Source organism: Brachyistius frenatus, unplaced genomic scaffold, assembly GCF_029030835.1.
Source record: "Brachyistius frenatus isolate BFR_SWC_R1_liver_20210118 unplaced genomic scaffold, ASM2903083v1 Contig_56, whole genome shotgun sequence".
Taxonomy (NCBI): domain Eukaryota; kingdom Metazoa; phylum Chordata; class Actinopteri; family Embiotocidae; genus Brachyistius; species Brachyistius frenatus.
In genome coordinates, this window is record NW_027210655.1 from 1,112,162 (window position 1) to 1,129,054 (window position 16,893).

At 43.9% G+C, this 16,893-nt stretch overlaps 1 protein-coding gene across 3 annotated transcripts in view; it reads left to right on the forward strand.

Moving 5' to 3' along the window:
• Positions 1-16,893, forward strand: part of LOC138624866 (protein kinase C-binding protein NELL1-like) — a 247,844-nt gene that overhangs the window by 91,747 nt on the left and 139,204 nt on the right. For all 3 annotated transcript variants that reach the window (XM_069705430.1, XM_069705431.1, XM_069705429.1), the window contains exons 8-12: positions 2,226-2,360; positions 4,482-4,584; positions 6,525-6,598; positions 9,460-9,559; positions 12,321-12,449. In XM_069705430.1, the coding sequence (XP_069561531.1) occupies positions 2,226-2,360; positions 4,482-4,584; positions 6,525-6,598; positions 9,460-9,559; positions 12,321-12,449 (541 nt within the window). The remainder of the gene's footprint in view (positions 1-2,225; positions 2,361-4,481; positions 4,585-6,524; positions 6,599-9,459; positions 9,560-12,320; positions 12,450-16,893) is intronic.

A 16,893-nucleotide genomic window follows, 5' to 3' on the forward strand; every position in this document is an offset into this window, starting at 1 on the left:
TCTATATTGTGGAGGGAGTTATTAAAGATGATTTTTGTTGTTGTTGTTGTTGTTGTTTTACCAGAATTTCTCACTGAATTTGCATCGTAGTATTTAGGCCGACTGGAAGTCTCTCCCACCACTTGCGTTCTAGGATGCTTCGAGTCATTTATTCCCACTGCGTTTCATTGTTACATCTAAAACATGATAACTACTTAATGACAAAACATCCCAGATCCGAATTACAGAGAGACTCTTAATTAAATGCTCACTGACCCAAGACCCATTCGTTCCCCCAGAACTGTTTGAAGATTCACCAAGATACATGTTTGACATATTTTTCAGACAAACAAGAAAGATACGATCTATACATGCATCTTTTCCCTTGCCTTTATATTTATTTGGCTTTTGTCTTCAGCTGCTATTTCACTATTTCAGACTCATCTATCAACCGTAGGAGATACAGTACACGCCTATTAGCCTCCGACTCCTTTGTGCGTTATCCCGGTGCCATTTGATGCTCGCCTTGTATATGAGCGGTATTCCTCTGCGGTGCCTCCACGGCTGCCTCCCCAGCCTTTGAAATTGCACTTCAAACATTTTTTTGTTTGGGGCTTTGACAGGACACATCTCTACCATTCGCAGCTCACACAACAACAACAACAACAACAACAACAAAAGCCTCAGCGACATCCAGCATTTCTGTATGTATTATTATTTTTTTGTATCCCTGAGAACCCTCTATCATTTCACAGCAAACCTCTTTCTTTCTGACACTGAGGCCTCAGCGGGTCTCAGAGGAGCAGACGGGGTGAAGGGCAGAGCTGCAGAAGAGCTTCGAGTGTCTTAAGTGGACCTCCACTTTCCCATTTGACCCACGTTGCTCAGATCAGTTGGACTTTTTAACCCCCCCTCCCCCCTTCCCCACACACACCTTCCCACCTTTGAAATGTGGGTCAGAGTACTTGAAGTTCATAGCTATACGAGTTTATACGTGAACTGTTCTTTGTGTGTAATCAGTGAGTTTAGCTCCTATTAAAGGCCTTTTGCGAGCTTTGATTGCTCAGAAAAGAACCTCTTCTGACGCTGAACCTTGAAGTTGATTTTCAAGTGGAGAAAAAAAAAACGTAAATTATGCTAATGATACTTTCATTTCACATGATGGTTACTTGGAGTGATATCATTAAAACAAGATTGCACGAGAGTGTTTGCTCACAAGGTTTTATCTGTTGCAGTTGGATCAATAAGATGACAGATCTATGTTTTTAAACCATAATTGTTACTCTTGATATTATTTTCAGTCAAATTCGACAGAGATGAAAATAAACAGAAGAAAATAATTTGGAGTTTAAGAAAATGAAGAAAAAGAAATGAACTAATCCAACACTGGCTCAGTGAAATTAAATTGACTGTTTTTACTTTTAGTTTTATCAGCATGATGATGAATCGTTTTGACTGAACATATCTGGGAAATATTTATATTTGGCAGAATTTCAAAATGTTGAAAAACAGAAGAGGTCATTTTTTTTTTACAATATTCACTTTTGCGATACAACACCTGTTAGTAGCAAGTAAAACATTATATATTTTTTTTTATGTTGAGGCACTCAGTATTCGGTTAAAATTGGGGGAAAAAAAAAAAATCCTGGTTAAACGAAGTGCTTTTTTGCCGTGACACTCTGGATCCTGTGTCAAAATCCATCACTGTTGTCTGTAAACACAACACAAAACAATATTTGACGAAACTGATTTTGGTTTTAGTCTGATTTAATAATTCATAAAAGAAGGGTTACTACCTTGTGATTTCAAGTTGAAACCCTGGTCGGTCAAAGCCACGTGACCTCCCCACCCACCCACCGTCACCGCCATTTGTCAGTCAGAGATGCATCGCCTCTGTTGAGAGAAACGGGTTTGAAGAAGAATATCTGATCAGTGTGTCGGAATAGAAGAGTGGTGAGGCGGGAGCCGTCAGCCCTGTCTGTCATCTCTTAGTAGGTTATTGCCCGAGGTCTGGGAGCATGAGCGGAATAACGATCACGTATTATTCTATGTATGCCCCCTTCTAATGAGCGGCTCCCGGTGGAGCCGCTCTCTGTGAAATCTGAACCGGGGGGCGCGCCAGAAGGTGGGTGGTTGGTGGGTGAGGATGGGGGCTGGAGGGGGAGGATGGAGGGGGGGGGGTGAACCTGCACTTTGAAGCACGCTCAGACTTCTGATTTGGCTTTTTTGCGACTCCCGTGTTGCAGCTGAACTACGCCGAGTCCAGACTGACCCAACTGGAGGGCTGTCACTGCGAGAGGACCTGCGGCGCCAACGGCCTGGTGTACCGGGACAAGGAGCTGTGGGTCGAGCCCGAGAACTGCAGGAACTGTGCGTGTAAGGTGAGCGTCACCTTCGGTCCTCGCAGTCACATGGATGAGCCTCTGACTTTCAACTGCTCACGGTCAACTGCCGCGCAGTAGAAAATCTCCGTCGCATCAAGTACTCGGATCTATTTTTGAACCCTTGGAAAGTACTGTTTTCTGCGAACGAGTGAACCTGCTACCGCGAGAACAATCATTTGAACCTGTTTCCAACGCCATTTCAACTTGTAAAGAATCGGAGAGAAAGTCATTATCTTGAGTGGAAATCCTGGAAGTTTAAATTGATTTGAACAGTTTAACATCAAATATATCATCTTATTCCAGTATTTTGGTGCATTTGTGTCTCTATGGTAACTGTAGAAAGGTGACAGGACATGAGTTGATAGAGACAGAGAGATGAAAGGTCCCCTGCTAGTTGTGGATCAAGGATGTTGCAGGCATTGGTCTGCAACCCCTCAGGCGATCAAGGTGCTCGAGCAATATTGTGCTCCATAATAAACATGCTTGGCCTCTTCATTCAAGCTACATGATGTCTACCGTGAGAAAAATATTTAAACCCAGGACGTGTTTTTTTTCTGCAATTTCAAAAGAAACTGCGTCACAACCACAGACTGTATATAAAAGTGGACGTGCTGTAGCTTCCGGATCAAAAAAAAAAATTAGGCCGATGCTTGAAGTGCCTTGAGCTGCAATACCACCGAGTGCCACTGGAGGTCGGCTCCAAAAAAGACTCCGGCTCCATAGACTCCCATTCAACTTGAAACATCAAGTCAATCATTTTTTTTTCTCGCAATTCATTTCCACGTTGTTAGCTAAAGTCGCTCGGTCTTATCACTTTTCTGCTGATCCATCTTAAAATAATCCCGTCATTAGTTAGAAAATAAGCTTAAAAAAAAACACGTTTGTTTGGGGGGGGGGGTTGGGGGGGCGTGTCTGTTTGATTGACAGGCCTGTGGTGCAGTCAGTTTTACGGCTATGGGTGGGCGAGACGTAGAATCGTCGGGTTTCCAATCAGAGCGAGTCAGATCCACCGCTCGCCCCCCCCCCCAGCTCGTCCAAATATGGTCACTTCCTGCTCCAGACCGCTACTTACGAGCAAGATGGCGCCGGCCAAAACCCGAGCTAATGGGTGAAGTCACTGTTGGCTGCTGCTTGGGTACACCAAAGTGATAAATTACAATATTTATAACAACATGACCTCTGGTACACTCTCCAGACCGCACACTAATTATACATAATATAATTTTTTTTTAATGGACAGTCACTACAACCACCGATTTCCCCCACACCCGACACTTCGCTTCCTTAACTTGCCTTCCCATCAGACCTCCCTCTCGCCCGGCGCCTGCATCATCTCTCTCTGCCTCCTGCCCGCCCCCTGTTAAGTGCCCGCTAATAAGCCTGCCTGCCTGCATTCATATGCACAGGAGGCAGAATTTGAAATGTGTTGAATCAGTCCATGCCGGAGCCCCCCCCCCCCCCCCGGGGGGGGGGGAATTAGACTGGCTGCATCACTGCACATCAAGCGCGGGGTGGAGTTTAGTCAGTCTGATTTCCTCCCGTGGACATGCCATTAACTGATAACCGCGGCGTCCCGGGGGAGTCATTTCCGATGACTCATGAAATGAAGAGGCGCTTGCAGAGAGAGATATCAGCCTCAAAAAAAAAATTGAAGGCAGTCCTTCAGGGCCTGAATAACTACCTGCTATCAACAGGGCACTCCGGTTCAGAATGTACTCCATGATGAATCTCTTCTATGATTATGTAAAATCATTATTTGTCTTTTGGGGGTTGTTGTTTTTGTTTTTCATCGTAAATATGATCGCTCTCAGTTTCAGATTGCAGCTCTGTGGGTTTGATTCAGAACAGTTTCGGGTCGGTTTGCGCGTGTTAATGCTTCATTTGTTTAGTGTTGTCGGGTTTTTGATTGCTTCTTTTTTTTTTTCTCGGGATGAAGACATGAAACTCAATTAATGCTTGAACAAATGAGTCACAGAAGCAGGTAGGAAACGGGGATTTTTCAGCCGTGCCACGGGCAAAAAAAAAAAAAACCAAACCGTTCACACCGAGTTTTGGATTGACCCCGAGGACGTTTGCACATTTTTCGTAATAAAAAACATGTCCATCATTTTCTTCCAGAACGGCGTGGTGGAGTGTCGCAGGATTTTCTGTCCTCCCGCAAACTGCTCAGAAGACCTGCTGCCCGTGCATGTCGACGGGACTTGCTGCAAGACCTGCAGACGTAAGTGTCCGCATGCGGCGCTTATTCAGGACGCAGGAAGCGAAAAAAAAAAAAAAAACACGTTGAAAGAGCCCCTCGGGGTGATGTTACAAAAATATCTTTCGCACCACACAAACAGCCTCAGCTCAAACATTTTAAACTGCTCAGTTCACACCCCAGATTCTCTAATTTCAAGGTGGTTGATGGTGTCGTTCTACAATTACAGACTCTGCGGGGCTCGATTAAGACTTGATATCAAGACTTTGCATGGTGGTGCTTTTTTTTTTTGGGGGGGGGGGCTTGTTTTAGTTTTTCCAAAACCAAAGATTTCACGGGAAAAAAAAAAAAAATCACGTGAAATGAATAACTAATTGATTCATTGATAATTATTGCAAACTTTAATGGTTAAATCTGCCGCTGTCATCCGCTAATAGTGAGCTGCCACAGTAACTGAGCTTGTGAAATGCTCAACCCGCCTCCTTGCTAATGTCGGTGACCCACTCTTACAACATTTCCATTTCTTCTTACTTGCCAAAGAAAGATACCATTTCTGGTCTCATCAAACCTTTTCAACCGAACAACCACAAAACTTAAGCTCGTCAGGAAAAACAGGCACCGGAGCTTTGTCTGAATTCATCCTCGTGTTAGCTCGTTCACTATTCCCTATGATGGACACTCATTAGTTTACTCAATAGTGAGCTGTAAATTCAGATTTCCAAACACTTACCGATCATCTTCATTTTGGTGTCTCTCTCGTCTTCTGTTGCAACGTGGACGCTACTTGTTTTTTTTCCATTGTGGAATTTTTGCGCGACTAAATTTACACACTCGTTAATCAGGCACTCAAATAAATGACCCAGCGTTTGGATTGTTTTACAACGTACTGGCCTCGCCGCGCCACGCCGCCCGTCGCTCACGGCGTCAGTTTTCTTCTTCGCGGCGTTGACGTTTTTTTTTTTAAAATTCCCCTTGAAGAAAAGAAAAAAAAAACCCGCAGAACGTTCGGCACAGAATACGCACCCGGCACCTCGTCGAGCTGCTGGCGTTCATTGAAACGAGAAAAGAAATATGCTTGTTTGCCGTCGTTTGGAAGGCCTTAGTGCGAACGGAACCGCTGCAGATACGGTGCCGTTGCTTGTGGGCGGTTCTCTTGCCGGCAACGGTCAAACTGCAGTAAACTATCTGGGGAGAGCGAAAGATGACGGTCGTGTGATTTTCACGGAACCTGAAATGGAAGCGCTATTTCAAGCGCAAGGCGCACAGCGGAGGGGGAACTGCTCACGGACCCACGGACAACCGCGTCTCCCTTACTGCACCGCAGAAAAACCACCGAATCCCCCGACGTATAGACCGCCTTTGAATAATTCCAGCCCTTCTCCGCCTCCCTCCCTCCCTCCATCCCTCCATCCTTCTTCTTCTTCTTCTTCTTCTTCTTCTTCTTCTTCTTCTTCTTCTTCTTCTTCTTCTTCTTCTTCATCCGTCCTCTTCCTCCCTCGCGTACATCAGAGCTCTGGCACAGATGAACGAGGGGAGCGGCGCTCCGGAGCGGCAAACCGAGCGCCATGTGGTCCCGCACCCTGGAGACAGAGGGAAAGCAGGACTGCATATCATACGCCTCACTTTCTATTTCTGCTTTATCACCAGAGGAATATGCAGAGGGGGCCCGTTCCTTTGTTGCATTCTTAATGCGCTGTTACAGTTCCTCTCCGCTTATGCACACTAGCTAAGAACAAACTTTGTTTCTGACGGAATTAACTATGCAGAACCCGAGACGGGGAAACTTTTTTTTTTGTTTTGGGTTTTTTTTTTTTTTTTTTTTTGCAGGCAATCTCCAAAACTCTCAATTTTGTTGAAAGTACCAGTATTAGCCTGAAGAACTACCCCATTTCTGGGGTTTCACAGTTACCGTTCTTACCTTAATAGAATGCGTAGAAAATTGCGTTGTATTTTCTCGCCCGCAGCAAAGTGTACCTACATGGGACGGACGTTTTCTGAGAGCCAGCGCTTCTTATCCAGGAGCTGCAGGGAATGCAAGGTAAACACGACTTCTTCCATTGTACCATCCTTTCATTCTGCAATCAGATCGCCAGGCAGCGCCTTTTAAAAAAAAAAAAAAATCTTCCCCCTCCCCCCCAAGTAAATGTGCAATGATTGTTTGTGGTCGAATGCTTGGTGCGTTATTCAATTAGCCAGCAGGCCTTATTCGTTTTCCCACCCTCCTGCAATCTGTTCAATCTGCCCCCCCTTTTTTTTTCCCCCCTTCTTCTTCTCCTTCTCCGCTCTAATGGCGAAATAGCCAGGTAATTAGAATAACTTATGAACACGGCAACACAAAGGCCTGATATGAATTGGAGCTTCATCACCGCATGGATTATAATTGTATTCATTATTTCATGTTCAGCGTAGAACAGAGTTGAGCTTTCTTCACCGAGAAACCCATTTATCTTTTAAAGACACTATTTTAAGGAGAAAATTAGCGCCATGTGCGAGTAATTGCTTACAAAGAACCTCGCGGAGGATTCCTGGACTCTTTATTAGGCCTCAGAGACTCGCAAACATCGTTATACTGTTTGTGAGCTTCGTTTCAGGCAATTACAACCATCTTCCCTCCTGGATGTGAACGCTGCTAAATGAACAATTTTGTGGACACATTGTTTTTCAAAGGGGTCAAAAAATGTGTTGCTGTTTGGAAGCATGACGGGCCACAAATTTCAGTGATATATTTTAGCATGTGTGTTTCAGGAACGGAAGTACTGATCGTCTCTGGCCTCTCAGTGGGAGAGAGGCGGGGAAAGCAGTGTGAAAACCTAAATTAAATGCATTCATTGACGTACAATATGGAAAAAAACAATACAAATGGGAGACAGTGAGGAAGAGTGCCGTATTAAGCCTAAATGTGTACGGATTATGTGTGAAATGACTCATTCTGGTCCACAGCGCAAACCCTTAGTGTTAGTTTAAAGGTTTGGCCTCCTGTTTTTGCATCTTTAAGACCACTAACTACAGTCCCGTGTGCTGGTTCGTTTCCCAAAGCACGCAGCCGGTTTTTAGTTTGAATCGTCTTTCGAGGCAGCCACCTGTTTCAGCTGAAAGCCACGTCACCTCCGTGGTCTAATAGTCCTCTGGAACGCAAAATACAATTGTCACTGGGAAATTTAACAATTATTCAAGCCAGTGTCACGGCAAAACGCGAGATAGCCACGCTTTGGGCAGTTTTGTGCGATATAATACTGTCCCACGCAGGTAGTACGACGGGTTCACCCGAAGTCCTTTTGGTCAAAAACATCTACCACCTCGTGCTTGAAAAATCATTAATCAGATTGGACTGTTGGAAGTGTGCTAGCGAAGACTAAAGGCGGTCTGCGGCACCAAAAAAAAAAAAACCCCACCTGAAACAGTCCTTTGAGCCATTATTAACGTAAAAGAATGAGTGCAGCTTTAATCAATTAACTGAAAAACTGATTAATTTATGATGAAAATAGCCATTAGTTAATCAGATAACGATATGACTGATAAAAGGCTCACAAAGTGACTGCACTATTTCAAGATGACACATGGAAGCAGTTAACATGGGTCCTAAAAAAAGCTCGACATTGCACGAAGTCGTGAAGGACAAAAGGCGTCTCAGGGATTTGAGTCAATATTTGAGACCTTGAGAGGCCTTTCCGGGACCACCACAACTTTGATCCACCAGCCAGGCTGCTGCTGCTGCGTGTCCGCTATTTGTTTTCGAGAGCCCGGGGACGAACATCATCATCACCTAGCCCGCAGCTTCGGTTTTCTGTGATGTCAAAGTCCTGATGAGTCATTTAACAAGTGAACATTTGGCTTTATTTGCTTGGTTAGAAAACACGTTTTCTATTTCATAACATGCTGACCTTCAATCCATGATTGACAGATTTACCTAAAGAAAAAGAGCTTTCCGAAACAGGCCGTTGTTTGAGTTATTGTTGGCACGACGGACGGTATTATTCTACGCTAAGCGGATCTTTTGCAGCAAAATAACCAGTGACGGCAGTTCGCATTCACTTTGCAGAACATCAGAACATTTTCATATGCTGCTCGGAACATATGACCGCTTCAATTCTGGGGGAAAAGACCACCAAAAGAAAATTGCAGTATATTTGAACAAAAACCAAGCAAAAAGAAACACATTACCCCACTTCTGAAAGACCTGCATTGGCTACCCGTATCTTTTAGAATGGATTTGAAATGTCTTTTACTTGTTTATAAAGCTTCGAATGATCTCGCCTGACCCTGCATCAGTGATCTGGTCTCATTTTATGTTCCTGTCAGATCGCTGAGGTCCTCCTCTGCTTGTATTCCTCATGTGTCCCCTAATAGGTCTGGTGAAAGCACCTTTCTCCTTTTATATTCCTAAAACTGTGGAGCTTTTTAAAAGAAAACTAAAGACATATCGTTTTAGTCTATCTCTCTAGTGATGTTTATCATCCTGATTATAAATTTGTATTTGTTAAAATGTATATTGATTCTGACAACGTTGTTTTATTATTGCAATTTTAAGTTCCTCGCTTTATGTAACCTACATTTTTACTAGTTTTACTATATTTTTCTAATGTTATTGTTCTGCCTGTATGCCTGTTGACTTGTGTGGTTCTTTGCTGTTTTATGTATGTTGCTCTGGTGTGAAGCACTTTGGGCTGCAGGCTTGTATGAAAGGTGCCACATAGATAAAGCTGAGATGAGTTGTTCTACAGGTGGAGGAGATGGTCATGTGACCGGTTAGATCCAGGTTTAAGCCCCGTGAACAGATCAGATTGTAAAGCTGTATATTTGTGTTGAAATTATTATTATTTTTTTTTTAATGCATTGACCTTCACGCATTTGACCCCGGCTCTGAAATCGTAATGTCTTGCCTCCGTCCTCTCCTTCTAGAACGGCCTGATGGTGAAAGTCACAGAAACCTGCCCAGATATCAACTGCACCATCAGCGAGCAGATCTTACCAGAAGGCAGATGCTGCAATGTTTGCAGAGGTTTGTGTTTCCCCCCTGCTCACTGTACTTTTGCCTGCATTGTGTGAATCACTCTATTTACTTATTTTTCTTTGGATGTGCACGTACCGATACCCTGTGAGGAGTGAACACAGCCGCGTCTTCCCCGATGCCGATTCAGGCTTTGCCTCTGCAACAATTCAGCTTCTATCCCTTTTCCACTGACTTTGGCTTGAATACCTATCGGAGCAGATTGGTCTGTCTGCTATAGAAAAAAAAACAACCCGCTCTGCCGATTTACCTGAATCCTGCTGCTTTGGCAGGGGAGGTAATACGGGGTAAATCGCCACTGGTAATTCAGTAAGTAGATTGAATAAACAAACTGTAGGAGGCTGTCAGCTGTAGAGAGCCATAATGAAAGAATCCCGGGGTGGGTTTCTGACGGAAGGGAAATTGCTCGATCGTTTAGGAAAGATAGGCGGCGTGCCTTCGGCGCCACTGTATTCAGAGGAGCAGGAAGATGAAAAGTATGTAAAGGAGAAGGCGGGGGGGGGGATACATGTTAAGAAGATTGGGGGAGGAAGAGGATGTGAGGCGAAAAGACAAAAGATTGTATAACACACAAAAAAGGAAGGAAATATAAACTCTTAACGGCGAAAACAAAAGGAAAGAAAAAAAAGACAGAAGGGAGACGGAAGGTAAATAGCACATGAGAGCAGGGGAAGATAAAAGGAAAAGGTGAAGGCAATATACGACGAAGGCTTGATGTGCTGAGAGGGGATGAATGAGGAGGGAGGGTAAAGGAAGACTAGACTCCTCGTGTTGGAGGAAAGAGGGAACGGTAGCAGGAGACAGGAGGAGAGCGTAAAAAGTAAGAACTAACAATTACGCACACGCACAGTGGCGAAAACGCCGAGCTGGTCATTATTTAGCGAATCATCTCCAGACCTCTTTTCTTTTTTTCCTTTTTTCCTGCTGTGTGTGGCTACCACCACTCGTGAGATTTATTTGTGCGCTTGCTGTTAAGTCCTCACAGTCACGCTGGCTCTGTTAAATTGGTAATTGCACAACTGTCACGCACCCCCGCTATTTTACCGAAACTACAAAAACAAAGAATTCGACAGCGAGCGGTCAGCGTGTGCAAATTGACATTCAGCTATCGCAACCTTTTACTTTACTGGAAGCGTGTACATTAGCACAATCGCACGCCCACACGTGTGCCATAGTCCTCGCGTGATCAGTCCTTTAACATGCGCGTACAGCCCTTCGGTGTGTGTGTGTGTGTGTGTGTGTGTGTGTGTGTGTGTGTGTGTGTGTGTGTGTGTGTGTGTGTCGGGTGGGCGGGGGAGGGTTGAGGGGGGTAATGCAGGACTCCTTCTTCAATAATGGCTCCCCAGGGTCGGCTGCCTCTCGGAGGGCTTTTTTTTATTTTTATTTTTTATGTGCAGCCAGTCTGTCGCTCATTGCAGGACATTATGGGCTACATCAGCTCGTGCCTACCGAGCAGGAGACAATTGTCTCTCTTTCCTTTCCTTCCTGTCACCTTCCTGATCTGTCACACTCATTCTCGGTCTGTCGATCCAAAATGTCTTGTCCCTTTTTTTTTTTTTTTTTTTTTTCCATGCACGGCCTCGGTGGGAGGCTTCCTGTGGCACGCGGACGGAGGAGAGGATGTTCGGAGTTTAATATGCGGTAGCAGTTACCTCTTAGACACCGACATAAATGGGCATGTTCACAGGTGGGAAGCCAGACTCTGAAATTGTGACCTTGTCACTGCAGCACTCCCGCACTGCTGATTTCTATGCAAGGAAGCGCTCACCTCCTGTAGCTTTAAAAGGTGGCTATAATTATTTCATGTTGTGCTACTACCGAATTATAGCAGCCAGAAGTGGTCTATTTAGCATTTTATTTACACAGTTGGTATATAGCATCTTCTTGTGTGCTTTTATTTTGAAATTTCCGCATTACAGATCCTTCAGGGTCCGGCCCTTAGACTGTAGATCAAAGTGGACGGAGCTTCCGGGTCTGAAAAACGAGGCCGATGCGGGACGTAGTATCGTTGTGTTTCCGATCAGATCGAGTCGGACCCTCCGCTCGCTCCCCTCCCCCCCCGGCTCGTCCAAATATGGTCACTTCCTGCTCCAAACCGCTCCGAACTAGCGAGATGGCGCCGACCAAAACCTGAACTCGAGGCTTCGCAACGGCCGTTCACAAACCAACGAGCGACGTCACTGCTGGTTACCGCTTGGTCTGGCCATGTGTGCCCAGTCCTCATTATATGACTAATGCAGTACTCTACATGTAAAAAAAAAACTGTCCTTTCACTTGCTCTGTTAAATAAAATGAGGTGTCTAATTTGAAATGAATTGGCAAAATAAAATGTAATTAGTCGCAGTTATGTTTTATATTTGCCACGTCCGTTACCTGTAAGCACTTGTTTGTAGCACTGATGTGTTGTTTACGCAGGCATCCTTTGAATTGAAGCTGTGTGTCGTGTCTCAAAATACAAAAAGAACAAATGAGTAACAAAGCAGCGAACTGATGACTCGCGCATTTTTTTTTTGTCTTATTGTCGTTTGTTTAAATCTCGCACCAAAATCTACTGCAGTCGTAAACTTCCACACCGGGGCTCAACCCGCCGTCCGCAGCGTCGCGGGGCGACGGCACCGAGGTTGTGTTTTTTTTTTCCCCCCCCGTGCTTTTATATCGGCCCACAGTTATGCATGCGGTGTTTGTCCACAACTTTCCGCTGCCTTGAGTGAGCGGACTTTTTTTTAACACCTCCGTCGTGTCTCTCTTTCAGGTTACGACTTCTGCGCAGAGGGACTCATTTGTGGGGAAAACTCCGAGTGTAAAAACAGGAATACTAAAGCAGAGTGCGAATGCAAGAGCGGCTATGCCTCCATCCACGGGGACTCCACTTACTGCGAAGGTAGGACTGCGGGTTTTTTTGTTTGTTTTTTTGTTTGTTTAACCCACCTCAGGCTGAGCCGGGGCTCCGGCGGCTGACTCGTAATATCTATTAGCTCGCGATGTTAAAAGCAGTATGGGTGGCAAGTGGGAGGGAGCGTTTCAGTGGCTGTTGTCCTTCGGGAATGAATGCGTTTATGACGGCTGTGGGAGACTCGTATTGAGCTGAGGAGGATGACACGATGATGATGACTGGCTGTAAAGAGAGTCGTGAACTTTCACCACGATGTCAGGAGGTGGGACGAAGTGAAACACTGGAGGCACTTTGGCTGTCGTTGTCGTTTTTCATAAAATGTGAACGCTAAATCAGAACACTGGTTGACGCATCTCATCTGCAGAGATTTGTGTGGTTTGAAATGTTTCTGATGCCAATATGAAAATCGGAGATTTAGCAGCAATATTGTTCACTACTATGTTTTCTTAATGGCTAAAATAGTCAATTCTCTGACTAACAGTGTGAGAGAACAACAATACTGCTTTACTGACTAAAATACTTCATTGTTCTGCGCTGCAGAGGTTCAGCTCTTGAATTCAACATGCTGTTTGCCATCTTCAGTCCTCTTGAATCATCTCAAATGTACAACAGAAGATGCTTTAAAAAAATAAATAAATAAACAGTTTATGTTTGCAACTGCAGATGATGTGACAGTGACATAAAAAATAGTCAGACAGAGTCATCGCTGCTTGTTTATAGCAAGTTTAAAGTCTCCGCTAGTTGGCTTTTGTACTGTCGCCTCTTGGAACGAACGGGGAAGCAACGAGCTGCCTGCGAGCTCAGAGCTGTGTAAACTTTTAGAAGACATCATTTGTATTCACTGGGCTGGCACACGTATTGGTCCTCTCAGGATGATTTAAAACTTTTTCTTTTCTTTTTTTTTGCTCAAACTTTGCTAAGATTTAACCCTAACTTCCAGTGGAAAAGTTCATGTTCGAGCTTATTTAGATATTTTTTTTTTACTCAGACTGTGAAGTGCAGGCTGCACATTTTGGCCATCTGCCAGCTCATACTGCATACACTGCATGTTTCACCTTTCCTCAAAAGCAAAATAAAAAAAATCTAACTTTTGAGACATCATCTTGTGCATTTTTAGGGGTTTTCCGTGAAATAAGTCAGCCGTCGGGGTGCTTCCAGTATTTGTTGGCTGAGTAAAAAAAATAAAAAGCCCTAGTCTGTGGGTGCTGGAGGCCCGGATTACTTGTGATGGAGCTAATGGCCTTATTTGATTAAGAGGCTTGGGAGCGTCAATCTGTGGATTGAAGGATTTGCTCGATTGCTCGGCGCGGTTGTCTTTGGGTCGGAGCCACAGCAGACTTGAATCCACTAAACATGCTGAGAGCCGAGTAGCCGCGAGCCCTCCAGTCTCTCTGCCTCTGTTTGATCTGCATGGTAAAGAGGTTTACCCAGAGCTCCACTCCGATCCACGACGGCCCCGCACCATACGAGTGAGGGCTGGGAAACGCTGATTGTTAGATCGGCTATGTAAAATCGCGGAGCCGCGGCTTGTATTGGCCACGGCAGCATTATCCATGTTTTGGGGGTTGCACCCGGAAGGCGGCTCAAAGTTCTATTGTAACTGGATTAGAGGGATAAATTGTACAGTATGTTGATATTTGACATGGCTTCACTCTCACCTTCAACTTAAATCGGCTGAGTTTAACACGTCTTGCACAGCAGATGGGGCTAATCATGTCATTTTCAGTTGTTTTATTTCAGCCCAGCAGTCTGACGGGGTGCCGCTGATATCGTTATAGTTGTTTTACAGAGCAAATTAATATCTCCTCTTGTATTTTATAAACAGGGGATTGTGTCTGGCTGTAGCTCTAAGCTGTCATTAAATATGACCATTACATGCTCATAAATGTTTTAATATGCAGCTGAATGATTTGAAGATGAGATTATTTACTTGTAATCAAAGTGCTGTTGGAGAAAGTACTTGCACGATTTATTCAGAGCCCAGTCTGAGCCGTCTGTCTTGCGTTAAGTCACCCTGTGGCACCGTAATTACTCTCACCCTCTTTAACTGAACGTCTCATTGTTTTCAATGTGATATTTGGCTGCGGTATTGGCTTCACTTTGTCAAAGCTCAGTTGAGAAGTTCAGAATGAAGCGCCTCACCTGTTGTTAAAGTTTGATTGATCTTTTTCTTTCCATTTAAACGTAAATTGAAAAGTTAACAACTGTCTGAGCCTTATTTTACTGCCTCATTCTCCAAACATTAGACTGATTTAGCTGGGTTAGTAAGCTGTTTACAAAACAAGTTTATGATGAAATTGGAGCAAAATAATGACCCGTTATTTGTACACATAAACAGGCACAATATAACAAGATTCATCACACAAATATGAAATAGATAAATCAAATAAATCAAAAATTTAAGTATAAGTTGACTGAACAAGTCAAATTATATCTGCTTTGCAAATGTTTTCCACTATAGATGTTCTTTGTGCTTTTCAGATTCAGATTTGTAAAGACAAAAGTATCGCATAATACTTCTACTTGTCTCACAGCATGTCATGATGGTTTTTGTTTATATTTCTATTTGTGTTGAAGAGGTTCTGAGTTGGTAACGCATTTCTCAACACTCTTTGGAGGATACAAGCAGCAAGCGGAAGGTTGCTTTCTGAGGTTATGGTGTGTTCACAAGCAACTTGGAAGTGGGAAAGTTCCGGCCCCCCGAGTGGGAGAATTCACCTGAACGCCTGTCGAACTGTGAATTTCTGACTAGGAATGTGGTTTTTCAGAGTTTCGAGACGCAGGTCTGACGTCACTCAACATAGCCGTCTTTGAGGTGAAAGGTAGAGAAACACTTGCTCAGCGGAAAAATAAGTCACTTCATGGTTAATTTAGGTCATACTAGTTAGAGCAGGGTATTGTGCTGTTAAAGTATACAAATTATTACATTGACAGACAATGACAAGAGGTAACAGCCCTGCCACACGGCCGTCACTTTTTTGCCGTCACTTTGTTGCCGTCACTTTGTTTCCGTTACTTTGTTTCCGTTACTTTGTTTCCGTTACTTTGTTGCCGTCACTTTGTTGCCGTCACTTTGTTTCTGTTACTTTGTTTCCGTTACTTTGTTGCCGTTAGTTTGTTTCCGTTACTTTGTTTCCGTTACATTGTTGCCGTTAGTTTGTTGCCGTTAGTTTGTTTCCGTTACATTGTTGCCGTTAGTTTGTTGCTGTTACTTCGTTTCCGTTACATTGTTGCCGTTACATTGTTGCCGTTAGTTTGCTGGCTGTTTTAAACATTATCTGCTAAAAGCGACACGTAGAAATGTAGTGTACAAATAATAATTACTACTAATAATAAATGACTCTTTGATTTAAAAAAAAAAAAAAGCTTTTCGTAGGCAGTGGAAGTCAATGAAGCTGCAGCATATTGTGTTAGTGTGCTGCAGCATGTAATGATGCAGGACTTATTTCTACACCCAGCGAGAAAACGTGGAGAATGTGTTAATATTCAAAGCCATCTGCCTAATCTAAGAGAAAGGCAGGAATGTGCCTTTATATGCAGAATAAGTGCACTTGTAGAAATCCAAACATCGGCACGCACTAATGATGGTCTGTTCCTCACCAGGCTGCCCGCCGAGGCCCGTGTGTTTATTTACTCCATTAAAGATGTATTACTGCATATGGTCAGACATCTTTTCTAGATTTAAGATGCGAGACCGCTCTGAGGCATCGCTGCGGGCTGCTGGGTGTTAAGACTGCTCCTCCTCCTTTTTTTTTTCTGGCTTGGGAAATGTTCAGTAATCCTGGAAGGAGCCGGTGGTTCCTGCTGATTGGTCCTGTCAACACTCAGTAACTGAAACACTCAGCAACTCGTGGCCTTACTGCTGGCCTGCGGGCAAGCGAGGGCACATGAGGCATGGTCGACGCGGTTTCAGCTCAAACTCACACTCTCCTCTTTCATATCCATCGTCAAAGTCACAGCAGCATGAACACAACACACAATAGATGGTGTAAGGAGCTTGTTACTGCTGTTTTCTTTAGTTTAAGCATCCCTGAATGCTATTTTCTAACCTAAACTGCTCAAAGCTGTGCCTCAAATTACCTCAGAAGTTGCGACTTATTGATTCTACAATTAACTATTCATGATTCAGAGGAAATGCCAGGCTTATAAATAAGACTTTTGGCGTTGTCCTATAGTTTTGCTGTATATTTGAATGCTGTAACACCGGTTGTACTGTGTGGTTATATGGTGGTTCTATGTGGATAGATCATGTCACTATCATCACCTGCAGTCTAATAAAGGCAGACTATTAACACAATCTCAGAGTGAAAGGAAATCGTGTTCATGTGTGACAGGTGTGAATCTAACACCAGTGAGCCATTGAGACTCCAATATATTTTTCACAACCGTGTTAAGTTCATTTGAAAATCTATTCTAAGTCTTCAAATAGTTT